General features: G+C 35.5%; 1 protein-coding gene across 2 annotated transcripts in view; it reads left to right on the forward strand.

The window, feature by feature from the left end:
• The window catches only part of LOC149782437 (protein RCC2-like), an 89,254-nt gene that overhangs the window by 61,260 nt on the left and 11,545 nt on the right, over positions 1–16,449 (forward strand). The window contains exons 10-11 of one of the 2 annotated variants that reach the window (XM_089933840.1): positions 3,640–3,712; positions 7,871–11,651. In XM_089933840.1, the coding sequence (XP_089789966.1) occupies positions 3,640–3,712; positions 7,871–8,044 (247 nt within the window). In that variant the 3' untranslated portion in view covers positions 8,045–11,651. Of the gene's footprint in view, positions 1–3,639; positions 3,713–7,870; positions 11,652–16,449 lie in introns of those variants that run through there. The other variant, XM_089933841.1, reaches the window with a different exon arrangement.

Genomic DNA, 16,449 nt, shown 5'->3' on the forward strand with positions numbered 1-16,449 from the left:
AAATCACACACACAAACACTTTAATATGGGTATTCGTTAAGGTGAATCAATAAATTAAGCACTTATTATTATGCATGAAAATGTCTTTGATTATAAAACCATGAAAATAAATGAAACCATGAGACTTCCCAAAAACTGCTACGGAGAATTTGACCAAATTTAAAAGATGGCATCCTTGCTTGCAGGCCCTTCAGATTTTCATAAATCATGCCATTCTACACTCAGAATTGGCTGCCGTGACAAAAAATTTAAAAAGATTTAAATGATTGAATCTGAAGAAAGAAATGTAGAACATAATTGAACAAAATTTAATAGAAAGCACTGTGGCATAAAATCTTTTCAGTATTGGACACTTGGATACTGGTGTGCTATCAAATATGGATGAAGATGACAAAATAGAATAACCTTGAAACAATCGATAATAATAATTGTAAGAAATGTGGCTGTTAGGCAGCAGCCAGGTGAGCAATAACGATAATAATCAACAGTATTGTAAGAAATGTGGATATTAGGCAACAGGCAGGTGAGCAATAACGATAATAATCAACATTATTATAAGAAATGTGGCTATTAGGCAGCAGCCAGGTGAGCAATAATGATAATAATCAACATTAGTGTAAGAAATGTGGCTGTAAGGCAGCAGCCAGTTGAGCAGTAACATTGATAATCAACAGTATTGAAAGAAATTTTTACAGGTTTTTTTTCTCAACGTCTTCCGTTCTCATTTGACTGTTAGGCAGATGTTACCCAGGTGAGCAATCTTGTGCCAACATCTGTCTCTTTTTAATATTTTTGGCCATTTGCCTGTCTATCAATCATTGACTTCATTTCAAAAGCAAAACTGTAAAAGATACGTCTGTGAAATTTTACATTTTAGACTAGTTGTATCAGTGTACCTTTTGCTACATTATTTTACAATTCTTCATTTTCATCATTTTTAATGGTTTCATTCCATTTCTTCCAGCTATCACATTCATTTCTGGAACAAGAAATTGATGCAAATAATGATTATATGTTCAATTGCAGAGCAACCAGACAACTTCCCTGACTGCTGGTCAATAATCAGACTTTCTAACTGTCATTTTATTAGCGTGTGTTGTGACATTAAAATAAAATCACTCATTTGGAAAACATTTCAACTTTGAAAAACATGTAGGTCACTGTTCTTACGTAAACAATCACTTAAGCAATGAATTTTCAAAAGAAATTTCACATCTCCTGAATGGTAGAGTCATAATGGGGTTTTCACAAAAAGACTTTAAAATAAATTGCTGATTGCAGAGTCTATTCTAGAACTGAAAATTAAGGAGGGAAATCCTTCCTAAACAATTTGAAACAAAAAGGAGGAAATTTCTAGCTACAGGAGGAATTTAATGAAGAAATAAAGGTATGGACATATAATTTAACACTATATTAACATATCTGACAGATTTTTTTTTCTTCAAACTTTTATTTGAGATATTAGAGGTAAACCTAGAATCACTTTAAGAATAGACCCTGTGTTCCTAAATGAAAATCATGCCAATCTTGCATCCAATATCGCTGCCACAACAAGTCATCACAGAAACTCTTGTTCTTGATAATCCTCATGAATTGATGTTCATATCGACATGGTTTTTACCAAACGACTTATAGATGTCTGCTCTGATCTAATTGAAACTGGTGTCCTTGCATAGACTACACAGCAGTCATTTTGAAAACCTTGTCCTCGCTCAAGAATTACAGGGATGTTTTCAGTGCTAAATAGTTAAAGATAAAATTGTCTTAACATGAATTCCTGGAAATTGCCAGTAGAGCATAAATCCCTTCAAGATACTCATGCCCAATAAAAATCAGCCTAAAATGATTCGGAGTAAAGTAAATTTTATTTAAAGTTGACAAATATATACATACAAGCTTATGAGCTCTTACAACCGACTGTAACTTGTTCACAGGCATACATATAAAAGCTTAATATGCATACTGATGATAAAATATTTTGAAAACATTACAAGCAGGAAACATCATCAATGAAATTTAAGTCTTAGTACACACGCAACAAATCCAAACATTTAGTGCCAGCAAACGAGGGGAAAAAAACTAACTTTTGCAGTTGTGAAAATAGGTCAAACGGATTTTGCCAGAGTAGGCAATACTAGCTTCTGAAAGTACAATTAATGAATTACAAAATACATAAAAGGTTTTAAAATATGTTGTTGGCTTTTTTCTTTTTTTTTTCTTTTTTTTTTTTCTGTGAATTTACCATTAAGTCCAGGAAGTGAAAATGACCAAGTGGAGCTAGCAGTTTTTTTAATAAGTGCACATCTAAAGTAAGGCCAATCTATATACTCTATAACCAAAGTTAAATCCATCAGTTATACACCAGAATAAAGGGAATTAAAAATTCTTTTAACATTACCTAAGATATACAAGGTCATTTTTGAATAGCTAATAAATCAGCGAGGAAAACATGGGAAATTCTTTTTCTTTATAAAATTGGTCCATGCACATAGCGCTCATTCTTATGAAGGTCAGGTCAGATTAATTAATTAATTCATTAATTCATTCCTTCATTCCTTCCTTCCCTCATTCCTTCATTCATTCCTTCCTTACTTCATTCATTCATTCCTTTTTTCATTCATTCATTTTAGAGGTATATAGGAATAAACATCGCATAACCTTAAACAGAAAGTATCTATATTTGTTTTGCAATCGTTCTACTTAATATAAATTCAGAATAATTCGTCTAATTCCAGGCTTCTTGCAAAATGTTAAATATACCGAATTTCATAACGCATGGACAACAGTTAAGCCATTAAATAGTTTAATGTAAACTTTTACACTTTTAATGAAAATGCCACCTTGATGGCCATCTCTAAATCTTTTTATAGCAACTCCTATGGCTGGACTTTGTGACATTGAATTTTCACTACAAGACATCTTTTGATGTTGGTTTGGCCCTAAAATGAAAATGGTGCTGATCGTACATTCAGTATGGCCACCATGGTGACATTTAGAACATCTTTTTATCACTGAGATGATTTCAACACTGCAGGTAAAAGGAAGTTATGTTGTTCCATTGTATTCCTGGAAATTATATACAGCCAGTAGAGCATCAGTCCTACATGAGAGACTTGTAGAGGGAAGTGGCTGGGTACAAATGGCCATTTTAGTGGCAACTTCTTGGTTATTTTTTTAATTACAAGACCTGTAAGAGTTTTCTGTTGTCACACCGGAACAGTTCTATATTGTCACACTGTAAAGTTCTATACAATCACACTGTAACAGTTCTATATTGTCACACTGGAACAGTTCTATATAATCACACTGTAACAGTTCTATATTGTCACACTGGAACAGTTCTCTATTGTCACACTGTAACAGTTCTCTATTGTCACACTAACATTTCTATATTGTCACACTGTAACAGTTCTATACAATCACTGTAACAGTTTATATTATCACTGTAACAGTTCTATATTGTTGCACTGTTACAGTTCTGTATAATCACACTGTAACAGTTGTCTATTGTCACACTGTAGCAGTTCTATATTGTTACACTGTTACAGTTCTATATTGTCACACTGTAACAGTTCTCTAATGTCACACTGTAACAGTTCTATATTGTCAAACTGTCAGAAATTTCTTCTTTTCTTTCAGTAACAAAAGTGTGGTGATTGCAGCAGATGAGAGTGTTGTCAGCTGGGGTGCCAGTCCAACATATGGAGAGCTGGTAAGATCAGATGAGCAAGTCATGGTAGAGATTTGAAAAGAAAATGGAAACGATCTGCTTGTTTGGATAAATAAGTGATGATAGCCTCGGGGTTTTCACCATTGTTGAAATGAAGTGAACGTGAGAATTCACATTATCGGTCTTAAGTATAATGTGGTTTAATATGTTCAGTCTGAAAAAAGCAGTCGTTGAATTAATTCCTGACAGTTCAATGGGTCCAAAGATTAAAGCCCATCTTTGTTGTCCCCCACCTTAGTTAGAAATGTGGTGGACATAGTATCTACATTTTCGTTCATGATACTTCCATTTCTGCTCTGTGACTTAAGTGAGATGGTAGTGATCAGTCAAGGCAAGTGCTTTAGATCTCAATGCTACCTGGGACCCCGTTTAAGGAATGAAGCTTGATATATTTATGCATCATCAGTGGAGGGTGTTTTGCCAATCTAGAGCTCAAAATTGCCAGCCATATTGTGTTACAGGATGTTTCACAGTCATTGTTTTCAATACAGTATTTCTCACAATGCATCAATACCTGAAACGCTAAAAAAATGTACGGGTATTTTCATTATACAAAACAAGCATCACGTTGCATAATCCATTGCTTAATATGTTAACTTCCCAGAGCAAATTGAAATAAAGTTTTTATTCATTCACAAACATGATCAAAAATATTCATTTATTATTGTACTCTGTCCACATAGATGCAGAAGGTCTAGTGAAGAGGGGGGTGCCTGTATTTAAGACCATATTTTTGCATTTTTATATATCAGTGTATCACAATTCTTAGTTGTTGATGTGATCCACTCAGCACAAAAAATATACTATCTCACCTCTGTCTGCGAGGGTTTGAGTCTCGGATTCAGCCAATGTGGTTATGTGAGAAAGCTTGCCAGTAGCTTCTCATGGGTCGGTGGTTCTTTCCAGGGTTTTCATGGGTTCTTCCTCCACCATTAATACTGGCCGCCATGTATAGCCTATCGTGTGCTGAAAAATGGCGTTAAACCCCACAACAACAACAACAAATATAAACATTATACAGACTGAATTAAACATGTCATGTGCTGATACTATTTGCCAGGTGAAATGAAGACGTTTATTGAATAGAATTCAAAAGGGTCAAGTTGGCATGGCACCAGCAAGGTGAAATTGGACAGTTGCAGGATGTGCATTGTGTTTGTGTGTAAAATTGGACAGTTACAGGATGTATTTTGTGTTAATGCGTACAATTATTTATTTATATATATATATATATATATATATATATATATATATCCAAGTCAGAGGTAACCACTTGTTTTATTTAATTGGACTGGGGCATTGATTTGAACAGAATTTGTTATGCAGTATTTGTGGAGGCAGATTAATAATTGATCTATAAATATTTAGTACGGGATATCCATACAAATGCAAATAATACTGAGGTGTAATAAATATTTACTGGAAGAAATCAATGTGTATCAGAAAATATGTTAAAAAGTACTTTCAAGTATTAATAATTGCTGCCTCCTAATAGACTAAAGGTATTTGGTGCAGTTAATGATTTAGATACAGTAGGTACAAGGAGTTTGTATACATGGTGTAAGCAGTTAATGAGGTAGAGACAGTAGGTACATGGATTTGGTATACATGGTGTAAGCAGTTAATGAGGTAGAGACAGTAGGTACAGGGATTTGGTATACATGTTGTAAGCAGTTAATGAGGTAGATACAGTAGGTACAGGGATTTGGTATACATGGTGTAAGCAGTTAATGAGGTAGATACAGCAGGTGCAAGGAATTTGCATTCATGGTGTTAGCATACAGTAGGACTGGGCATAAAGAGTTTGTATACATGCTGTAAGCAGTTAATTAGGTAGATACTGTAGGTACAAGGAGTTTCTATACATGACATAAGCTGTTCATGTTTTAGAGACAGTAGGTACAAGGAGTTGGTATACATGGTGTAAGCAGTTAATGAAGTAGATACAGTAGGTAATAGGAGATTGTATACATGGCATAAGCATACAGTAGGTATATGAAGTTTGTATACATGGTGTATGCAGTTAATGAAGAAGATGCAGTAGGTACAGAAAGTTTGTGTAGATGGTGTATGCAGTTAATAAAGTAGATACAGTAGGTACAGGAAGTCAGTATATACAGTGCAAGCTGTTAATGAGGTAGACACAGTAATTACAGGGAGTCTGTATACACAGTGTAAGCAGTTAATGAGGTAGATACAGTAGGTACAAGGGGCTTGTGTACACAGTGTAAGCAGTTAATGAGGTAGATACAGTAGGTACAGGGGGCTTGTGTACACAGTGCAAGCAGTTAATGAGGTAGATACAGTAGGTACAGGGAGCTTGTGTACACAGTGTAAGCAGTTAATGAGGTGGATACAGTAGGTACAGGGAGTCAGTATACACATTGTAAGCAGTTAATGAAGTTGATGCATTAGGTACAGAGAGTTTGTATACATGGTGCAAGCAGTTAATGAAGTAGCTACAGTAGGTACAGGAAGTCAGTATACAGTGTAAGCAGTTAATGAGGTAGATACAGTAGGTACAGGGAGTCAGTATACAGTGTAAGCAGTTAATGAGGTAGATACAGTAGGTACAGGGGGCTTGTGTAAACAATGTAAGCAGTTAATGAGGTAGATACAGTATGTACAGGGGGCTTGTGTACACTGTAAGCAGTTAATGAGGTAGATACAGTAGGTACAGGGGCTTGTGTACACAGTGTAAGCAGTTAATGACGTAGATGCAGTAGGTACAGGGAATTTGTATACATGGTGTAAGCAGTTAATGAAGTAGATATAGAAGGTAGGGGGAGTTTGTATACATTGTGTGGCAGTTAATGAGGTAGATACAGAAGGTACAGGGAGTCAGTATACACGGTGTAAGCAGTTAATGATGCAGATGCAGGAGGTAGGGGGAGTTTGTATACATGATGTAGCAGTTAATGAGGTAGATACAGTAGGTAGGGGAGTTTATATACATGGTGTAGCAGTTATTGAGGTAGATACAGAAGGTACAGGGAGTCAGTATACACGGTGTAAGCAGTTAATGATGCAGATGCAGGAGGTAGGGGGAATTTGTATACATGGTGTAAGCAGTTAATGAAGTAGATACAGAAGGTACAGGGAGTCAGTGTACACGGTGTAAGCTGTTAATGAAGTAGATGCAGTAGGTACGGGGAGTTTGTATACATGGTGTAGCAGTTAATGAGGTAGGTACAGGGAGTTTGTATACACTGTGTAAGCAGTTAATGAGGTAGATACAGTAGGTACAAGGAGTTTGTATACATGGTAAAAGCAGTTAAGCACCATTTAGCCCAACTAGGCAACATAATAAGTCTTTCTATGATAAATATCCATTCTGGAGAAGTAGCAATAACAAGATTTTCAAGAAGGCCACTGTGGTAGCCATACTGGATGTCTGGGCAGCAGCATCTTCATTTATGACCAACCAGCCATCATAGTAAGTCTTCTGGACAAAACTCCATATAGATATGACTTTACAGCAAGAGGATTTTCATTATGGCTGCCATATCTGATGTCATCATAGCACCCTTGTCATTTTGGACCAGCTATGCATCATAGGAAGTGCTTATGCTGAATCCACATGTTGATATGAACATCCATTCTGGAGATGTAGCAATAACAAGATATTCATGATGGCTATCGGAGCAGCACCATTTTCATTTAGGACCAGCTAGACCTTGGAATGAATGTGTGTTTAAAGGTTAATGGAAATGTTCAAGTAGCAACTTCAGACAATATCACTTACCAGCATTCCATATATTAATTGCTCCTGTTACAACTACTGAAGGTGAACACATTTACTTTTGTTCTTACAATCTAATTATTTATACCGACCTCACAAACATATTCGCCTTTATTCTTACGATGTAATTATTCATTTGGGCCTCACAACAATCACATCCACTTTTGTTCTTGTAGTGTAATTATTTGGACCTCATGAACTGAACTTATAATTTAGCAGAACTCTTTTCAATGTCATACCAAACTATTAGCTGTAGTGATGGAACAATTTTGTGAAATATGAAAAGAAAAATACTCAAAAGGCAATTATTTCTATAAAACAAATTGTCAGAAAATATTCCTCCACCTGCCCCATTACCCGACAAACCCGTAAATTCTTTATTCTTTCTTCATTTACAGGGGTATGGTGACAATAAACCAAGATCTTCAACAACTCCACAAGAAATGAAGACTCTAGAAAAACTCTATATTCATTCTGTTGCTTGTGGATATGGACATTCACTGTTCATAGCCCGCAGCGATACTGAGGAAGATCAGGAGCGACTGAACAAATTGCCGGTATTCATCCCCTGAACCGTGGCAGCAGGTCCACCCTGTGAACTTGACACCTGCTGGGAGTTCTCCTCAAATAGTAGATCTCTGCTGCTATTCACCTACAAGACCAGGCCCAGAAGATGTGTAAATTAGTTTTTCATTTCATTCATTACTATGCTAAGTCTTCCACCAAACTTCATTCAAAATGGTTCCTATTTAATCATTCTTACAAGGTGCTTTGCTTGTCAAGAAATTTCCTCATTCCCCGCTTCGTTTTATGACAAAATAGGTTTGGAAACCTTGTAGAATTTAGTTTCACAATGTGGAAGATACAAATTTGTTATTTGGCCTGTTTTATGGATATAACCCAGTTAAAAAAATTTTGGTGTAACTGGGGTCCTACACTGTCATTAAAGATCTAAAGAAATGGTGTATTGTCGATTGTAACATCGGTTATTTTGATCACATTGGGCCAGGTTTTGTAGATGCTTAAATGGTGTAGTTGTTAACACTTCCATTGTGCTTTCAAGAAAGATCTGATTTTAATAATATTCTCCTGAGAAAGATCTGTATCATCACTTGTGTCTCTTGTTAAATTACCAAGCATTTTTTGTATTAAAGTCTTTTTATCTACTATTAGAACATTAATTTTTGTATGATTAGCTCTTATTCAGCCAGTAATATTTTTAATAACTATCAAATATTGAAAGAATTAGTTTTACCTTTTACGTACATACACATATATGAAATATAAAGTCCATAGTTTATGTACAGCATATGCTACTGACAAAGGTTGAGTAGATGTCAAGGCATTTGCAGATCATGGCTTCCAGTTTCACGGTTCTTAACATTACAAGCAAAGGCTGTCTCTATGGAAGTTTTACTGTATGAAGTATTGGTACAGTGGTGTTGCAGAGTCAGATGAAGTTATACAGCTCATGTGTGTTATAATACCCATCATTTCAATACGATTCTGGATGTAATGCAATACCACTACAGAGCCCGTGATCAAAATTAAATCAGTGCTCATCTGTCAAAATGTGACAATATGGGTTCAAACAAAACAACATGAAGCCTTGTGTTATATCTTTATTTCCTTTTAAAAACTAAATTATCCCTATACGTTTAATGTTTAGTTTATTACACCACATAAACATACAAGCACTCGTCAAATTTTTGTTCATTCATGTTATATCCCAGTTTGGTGCATACCATGGTCAGAAGTCATTGGTCAAAATTATTGTATTACAGTGAGGTAGAGAAGTATCTAGCAATTTTTTTGCAATCAGTTAACAGTATCATCTATTATTTGGATTTTGGACAAGTTCTTCTGATGACCAGATAACTCTGGGTAATTGACACATTACTGTATATTTTGAAAACATTTGATAGATAAATGACAATACTTATGAATAACAAAATATTTTTTTACTCGTTTAGCAAGACAATTAATAGAAAATGTATTCACGCTACTGCATTTTGTTGAATGATATTAAAATATGATTGACATATTCTGATTCACCCGAGAAATGAAATCGAAGGCCAAAGTGAAGTCCCCTAGTTTTCTGATCTATGGCATTGTCATTATTTCATGAAGCCCATTTCTAACCCAACCCTAGCTGCATCCATATATATTTCTTGGAATCCTTTTAGAACTCTTTGTCATCCACATAAATAATAGTTGACTGGAGTCCTTTTCAAGACTTTGTGCCTTCAACATCCATAGCTATTTCCTGAAGTCCTTTTCCACTCTTGGTGCCATCAACATCCGTAGCTATTTCCTGGAGTCCTTTTCAAGTCTTGGTGCCATTCACATCCATAGCTGTTTCCTGGAGTCTTTTTTCAAACTTAGTACCATACACATCCCTAGCTATTTCGCTTTCTAATGGACTTGTCGAAGAGTCCTGCAAATGTTAAAAATCTGAGCTTGAGTTTAGCTTGAGATTTCATTAGCAGCCTTTGTTATTGGTTGGCACAAGATTTAGGAAGCTCAAGTTTCGAGGATTTTTTTTCTTTCTTGGACAGGTCTTGATTTTACAAACAAAACTGGAATTGGGACTTAAACATAATGCTAAAGTCCAGCAATCTGATTGGCTGAAATTGACATGTGACTTAATAGTAACTAATAAAATGTCTTTAGCCTTAAGTTGTGTAATGGGGCCTAAGGTAGATTTTCTTCACTGCATAGCAGAGTCATCAGACTAGGCATTCTGATAGCTACTTGAATACAAAATTATAAAGACCCATCTCGAAGAAGACAGAGATTTGCTACAAATTAGTAAAGTAAATAACTTTGCACTTTCTTTCTAAAGTAATTTTTCAGCTGTATTCCAAATTTAGTGATCTGCCCAGGACATTTTGATTCAATGGTTGTGTCCAAAAGAACATTTCATTAGCATAAATATGTATATGTATTTATTGAATATGCACATATTAAGGGCTGTTCCATTTAAGCCTACAGGGAAGGCAGTTTTTTTTTATAATAAAAAATTGCCAGAGTAATTTGATTTCACAAAAGTTCATATTAAATTGATAAGAAAATTCAAAATTGCATCTATGGGTGAGCATTCCACATTAAAAGTGCCTTCCCTGGGTCCCATGTAGGTTTAATGGAAAAGGGCTAAGTCAAATGCAGTAAAGTTTGTAACTAATAATTTTTAAATATGATTTTTCATTTACCCCCAAAACAAAAAGGGAAATTATCAACAAATAGATCATTGGATTTGATTGGATCAGAAGTGAAAATACTTTTGACTTTTTGTGAAATTTCCAGATGCAACATAGATTTACATCACAAGGTGTCTTGTAAACATGCAAGGCAACACAAACCTTATTTGCATGCCAGAAATATTCATAAATAATATTTATATTTTATTCTGCACTAACTGACATTTGACACTGTGGCCAAAAGAAACTACGGTAAGGAAAATCATCACTCTTTATTAGTGCTTTTATAACATCACTGTCATATGACCATATCATTATTTATTTTTCTGCTCATTTTTTTTTAAATAAATGCAATTATTAAATAACGGTGAAATATATAGTGTGTATACATATATATTGCCTCTGTCAATAGGATGTCCTGGTATTTTTGGATAGGCACAACTTCCATTACACATTTTTTTGTATCTCATTTGTTCTAGCAGACAAAAGACTTTTAGTTTTCATAAAACTTTGTGCCAGAGTTATGGAAATGCTCTATACTACGGGGCTATAATACCTTGACATCGAAATAAAGTCGTATCTATGTAAATGCGCCTTGTTTCGCACTTGAATGGACAGGATTATCAAATAGGGCTTTGCAGATGAACTTAAGCTGTAATAGGAATGTTCTTGCTGTAAGAATGGTTATGCACACCAGCTAGGAATTTCTTCCAGTATATAATATTGGTGTAGCTAACATTTTAGTCCTGTACTTTTTCACTTTGTTTCAACAGTAGTTTGTGCTTGTAGATTGAGCTGGGAAATTTAAAGACTTGAAGATCAGGGAGGTCTCAGTGAAATCCTTAAATGTTTAATAAATGCAAGATGTTTAAAATTATGTATCATTTTATCACTTTGAATCATTAGTAGAATTTGATAGTTTAGTATTTGTACATGTGACTAGTTTGTGTCCATAGAAATAAAATAAAATAAATATGAATCATGTGTTATTGTATTTCTGTTTCTCTCTTTTGACCACTTTATACAGAGATTGCTTCCCGGGTATGTGATACATAATTGGTTAGCGTTAGGACTAGTCGGCCTGTTGTCATGATAATGTGACTGGGTGGGGCATGATGCCCCAGTGCTAGACATCACTATAAACTGCCACACAGCAGACATTGTAGTGATAAGGCTGAACATTTGTTAAAGCTATGTTAAAAATCCAAATCACAAACACACACATGCAAAGATTCTCAACTGCTATTGGATACTGCACCGGCATATCTGGGTCTAGAGAGCAATTAGTAGAACAAACAAACAATACAGACCCTCATCCAACTAACCACTCCTGCTGTCTTTATACAAGGCACAGCTTGTAGAATATGGTCAGATAAATGCCGTATGTATGGCAATAAAATCTCTGTACATCACATAGGGTTGCAGACAGGGTAGGGCAAGCACAAAATTCCGGGGAACTTCAACAGTCAAGGGCCCCACAGCTGTCAAAATTTTTATTCACAAGGAACTACTGAAGAATTTTTCCTAGGGCCTACAGTTCATCTCTAATGCACCAACATCACTTTAGGAATACTATAATTGTTGGATGTTGTTTCCTATATAAATTTCTCACCAATACTTAAGCCAAATTACCATTTGCTTATAATTGATTGATTGTATTTGTATGGCACACCAGCACCATTGGGCTCATTTGCATATGATGAATAGGGAATCAGAAGAAGCCATATATGGCTTTTCTTCATGATGTGAACCCAAATTTTGCTTGTATTTTTCAAACAAGTTTTTTAAATAATGAATGACCCATAACCCTGTGGGAAAGGGATGCAACTGTTTTCAAAGATAAATTTCTGTCAGCAGAGATAGCTTTAATTCACAAGCAAATCTGTGAAGATATTGTTCCTGACATACTGGCACAAAACGCAGCTTCATTAAAGCTGCAGAGCAACTGCATATCCCACCATCCAGCAAAAAGATTGCTTCGACACAGTATTCTAATGATATTAACTGCCTCACTTTCGTATTAAAACAATTGACACCTTCGAGTTACATAGACAATCCCTATTTTCAATATCATCTTAACAGTTTTGTTAAGGCTTTATTTGAATATTTTAATTTCTTCATGTTTTCAAAACTTCTTGATAGATTTTGTTCATATTTGGAATGTCAAACAAAATCATAATGCAACAGTTATTTATGCCTTTGACCTAGAGGTCAAGGTTACAGTCCTAACTCTACCTTGTCAATCCCACTATCAAGCAATGACGCTAGTTCCAACCTGTCGATCCCACAATCAATGACTAGTTCCACCTTCTCAATCCCACTATTAAGCAATGACACTAGTTCCACCCTGTTAATCCCACTATCAATGACATTAGTTCCACCCTGTCGGTTCCACCATCTCAATGACTAGTTTCACCTTTTCATTCCCAGTATTAAGCAACGATACTAGTTCCAAACTGTTCATCCCACTATCAAGCAATCACACTAGTTCCACTGTCAATCCCACTATCGAGGACACTAGTTACACCCTGTAAATCCCGCTATCAATGACTAGTTCCACCTCAACCCCACTATCAAGCAATGACACTAGTTCCACCCTGTCAATCGAACTATCAATGCCAAGTTCCACCTTCTCAGTCTTTTAAGCTTTGATAAATCCAGAAGCATTGACTGAATAAAGCTCACGTTTTGAAGTTAGGGTATTTTCATAATTTATAAAGACAATTAGGTCTAAAATTTCACATTTTATTTGGTGCAATTAATAAAGAGTTTCCAGATTTTGTAAACCAATTTTGGAATTTCAGGGCCAACAGTTTCACGTCAGAGAACTTAAAATTCACTTTCAGTTTCAAAAAATGACTCGTTTTCAAGCTCATAACTATCAGTGTTGTTTATATTATTACTGTATCTTATACCCACACACTATAACTTTAAAACATCCACAAGGTGGAGTATATTTTGCTGTCTGTCCATCCATCTGCATGTCCATTGATTCTCTATTTAATTTCCACAGAATTATGATTTATGCACCATCTACAGTTACCAATTTTGTGAATGCGATGCACTTGGAGTTGGGAAGAAGCGTATCAGTTTTGGGGTTAAAAGGTCAAAGATCAAGGTTGCTTACTGGTTAGCAGTTTAGAGACAATAACATTAGTTCTACATTACAGATCTGGGCTAAACTTTATGGATGGTTTGAACTTCGGGTTAGGAAAAAGCCAATCACTTTTGCGGTTAAAATGGTAAAGGTAATGGTCACTGCCTAAAACAAGAAAAATTGTTTCAGATTTCAATTCTTAGACAGGTACCTTGACCAAAGAGAGCTGCATTAAATAGAAAATCCAAAGGTCTAGGGTTCAGTACACACTCGTGCCAGTTTAGGTCTGTCTCTGCAAGTCCTTTGAAAAGGTACTCGACTCCCTTTCCTTGACAGGGCCCTACGTGGCCAAGTGGTCTAAAGCACTCACCGTTACGGATCATTGCCATCTCACCTCTGTGTGGGTTCTTGTTCAGCCTATGTGGGTATATGAGAAAGCTTGCCAGTAACTTCTAGTGGGTTGATGGTTCTTTCCGGGGTTTTTCCTCAACCATTTATACCGGCTGCTGTGTATAGCCTATCGTGTGCTGAAAAATGGTGCTAAACCCTACAACAACAACCCATTTCTTGACATAATAAAACCAATACTGTGTTGAAAGTGCTGTTAAAACCCGACAACAACCAAAGTTTTCTTTATGATTTATAAATTTGGTAAAAAGAAGTCTATTGATTTTGGGGTCAAAGGTTAAGGTCATAGTTACTGAGAAAAATGGTTTTCATGGAATAACTTTAGTTCTGTATCATGTACTTTGGCAACAGGATATTGATGACTTTGTTTTAAGGTATGGAAGCGGCCTATTGATTTTGGGGTCAACGGTCAAGGTCACTGCAAATATTTAGGCTATAACAGATATGAAATATAGTCCTAATCTGATGATAAAATGCCTGACCCATGCAGAACTTGATCTAAAACCTCACAATCTGATTCTCTACACAATTGCTGATCTTGCTACAGCAAATGATGTCTGACCCAGTTAATGAAGGAAAAATATAAATTTTGCTGCCCATACACTGGACAATGCTTGCATGACCATATTATTATCACCATTCTTTAAATTACCTCAGGAATAGAATTTTAGTGTAAGCCCATTTACATATCTGTTCTGGACTTTCAAGGTAAAAGGGTCAGACAACATAAATATAGATAGTGCCATATTATTATAAACACAAAATATTCTTAGTAAGACATTCAATGTCATGCCATAGGGTTTAAGAGATAAAATCTCACCCAGGTAAAAATTAAGGAATGGCAACAAAATGAATGAGGTGATACATAATACTGATGAGAAAATGATAATCAAGCTATTCAATTGCAACATTTCCATGGCGGTGTGACTGGGCTGTCAATGCTATCCCATATTCGGGGTAACCAAACTAAGACTATTCCACTGACAATTGCCTCTGACATCACTCATAATCTGCACTGGCAGAATGATGTCAGCGACAGAGTATAAATGTTCTTTGGATCTGATATGATACTTGTATATAAGAAATATCTACAGCATACAATGTGCGTGTCATTTGGATTTTTAACATGGCTTTAACAATTTTAGTCCTAATGTTTTTACGTCTGCAGTGTGGCAGTTTATAGTGATGTCTAGCACTGAGTCATCATGCCATAGACATGTAGCATCATGTCCCACCCAGTAAAATTATCCTGAGACCAGATGGACCAGTCCTAACAATAACCTCCTAATGCAGAGTGCCTAGCAAGGCAGCTGTTACTACCATTTTTATAAGTTTTTGGTATGACTCTGCCTGCATCCGAGGTAGACACTCTTTACCACTAGGCCACCGGAGCGGTCTTGCATCCAAGTCTACGAGACAATGTGGACACCAAATGGCATCAGAATGTGCTGAATGCTTTATAAGCTATGCTGGGTACAAGAATCTACTACAGTAGAGATTTAGAACTGCCGGTAGAAAGGCAACAACTCCATCAAAATTGGACCCCAAAAAATAAGTCTATATAAGGCAAATCGGTGTGTAGTACTAAATTTGCCTATCAAAGTGCATCTGTGTATATGGGTTGCAGAGCTTTGGCAGTTCCAAGAAATATGAAAAGATGGATGGACTGATGGAAAAAGTGATTACTTCAGGGCTTCATGTAGGGACCTAACCAATTTGACTGGAGTGGAAAGTCCTCTTTAAAACATCAAATCTGTTAACTTGAAAGTATCTTGATGAATTGCAGATTACAATTTAGATGGTAACAATTTAAACTTTATCTTGAATTCATTCAGGATAAACTTCTAATACATGCAGTAATAGTTTAACTTTTGGGTTACCTGTAATCGAATATAATGTATTGTTTTCTGCTATCTAACTGCATTAAGTATGAAGTAAAAGTGACTATCTTGGCAGAAGATAGATATAGATGTTTTTTGTGTCATGTGTATGTATGTATATATGAGTATATTCTTTAATAACATGAACTACACAAATCAATAAATTTAATCACTATTATCATCTGAAAGGTATATACAAGGTAGAGATGTGTACACAAATGTATAATAGATATGCATAGATCACCTGTTGTTATCTTCTTTTTTTCTTTTATTTGCAACAAGTTTATGCATCATACAAAGCCCCAAATGGACAAGAATTGTTTACAAAACTCCCTGAACCCAATTTAAAATTTGTCAAATATCTTAAGAGTACAAACTGGATGCAGACTTTT

Source organism: Sinohyriopsis cumingii, chromosome 15 (genome assembly GCF_028554795.1).
Source record: "Sinohyriopsis cumingii isolate HCF-2022 chromosome 15, ASM2855479v2, whole genome shotgun sequence".
Classification (NCBI taxonomy): domain Eukaryota; kingdom Metazoa; phylum Mollusca; class Bivalvia; order Unionida; family Unionidae; genus Sinohyriopsis; species Sinohyriopsis cumingii.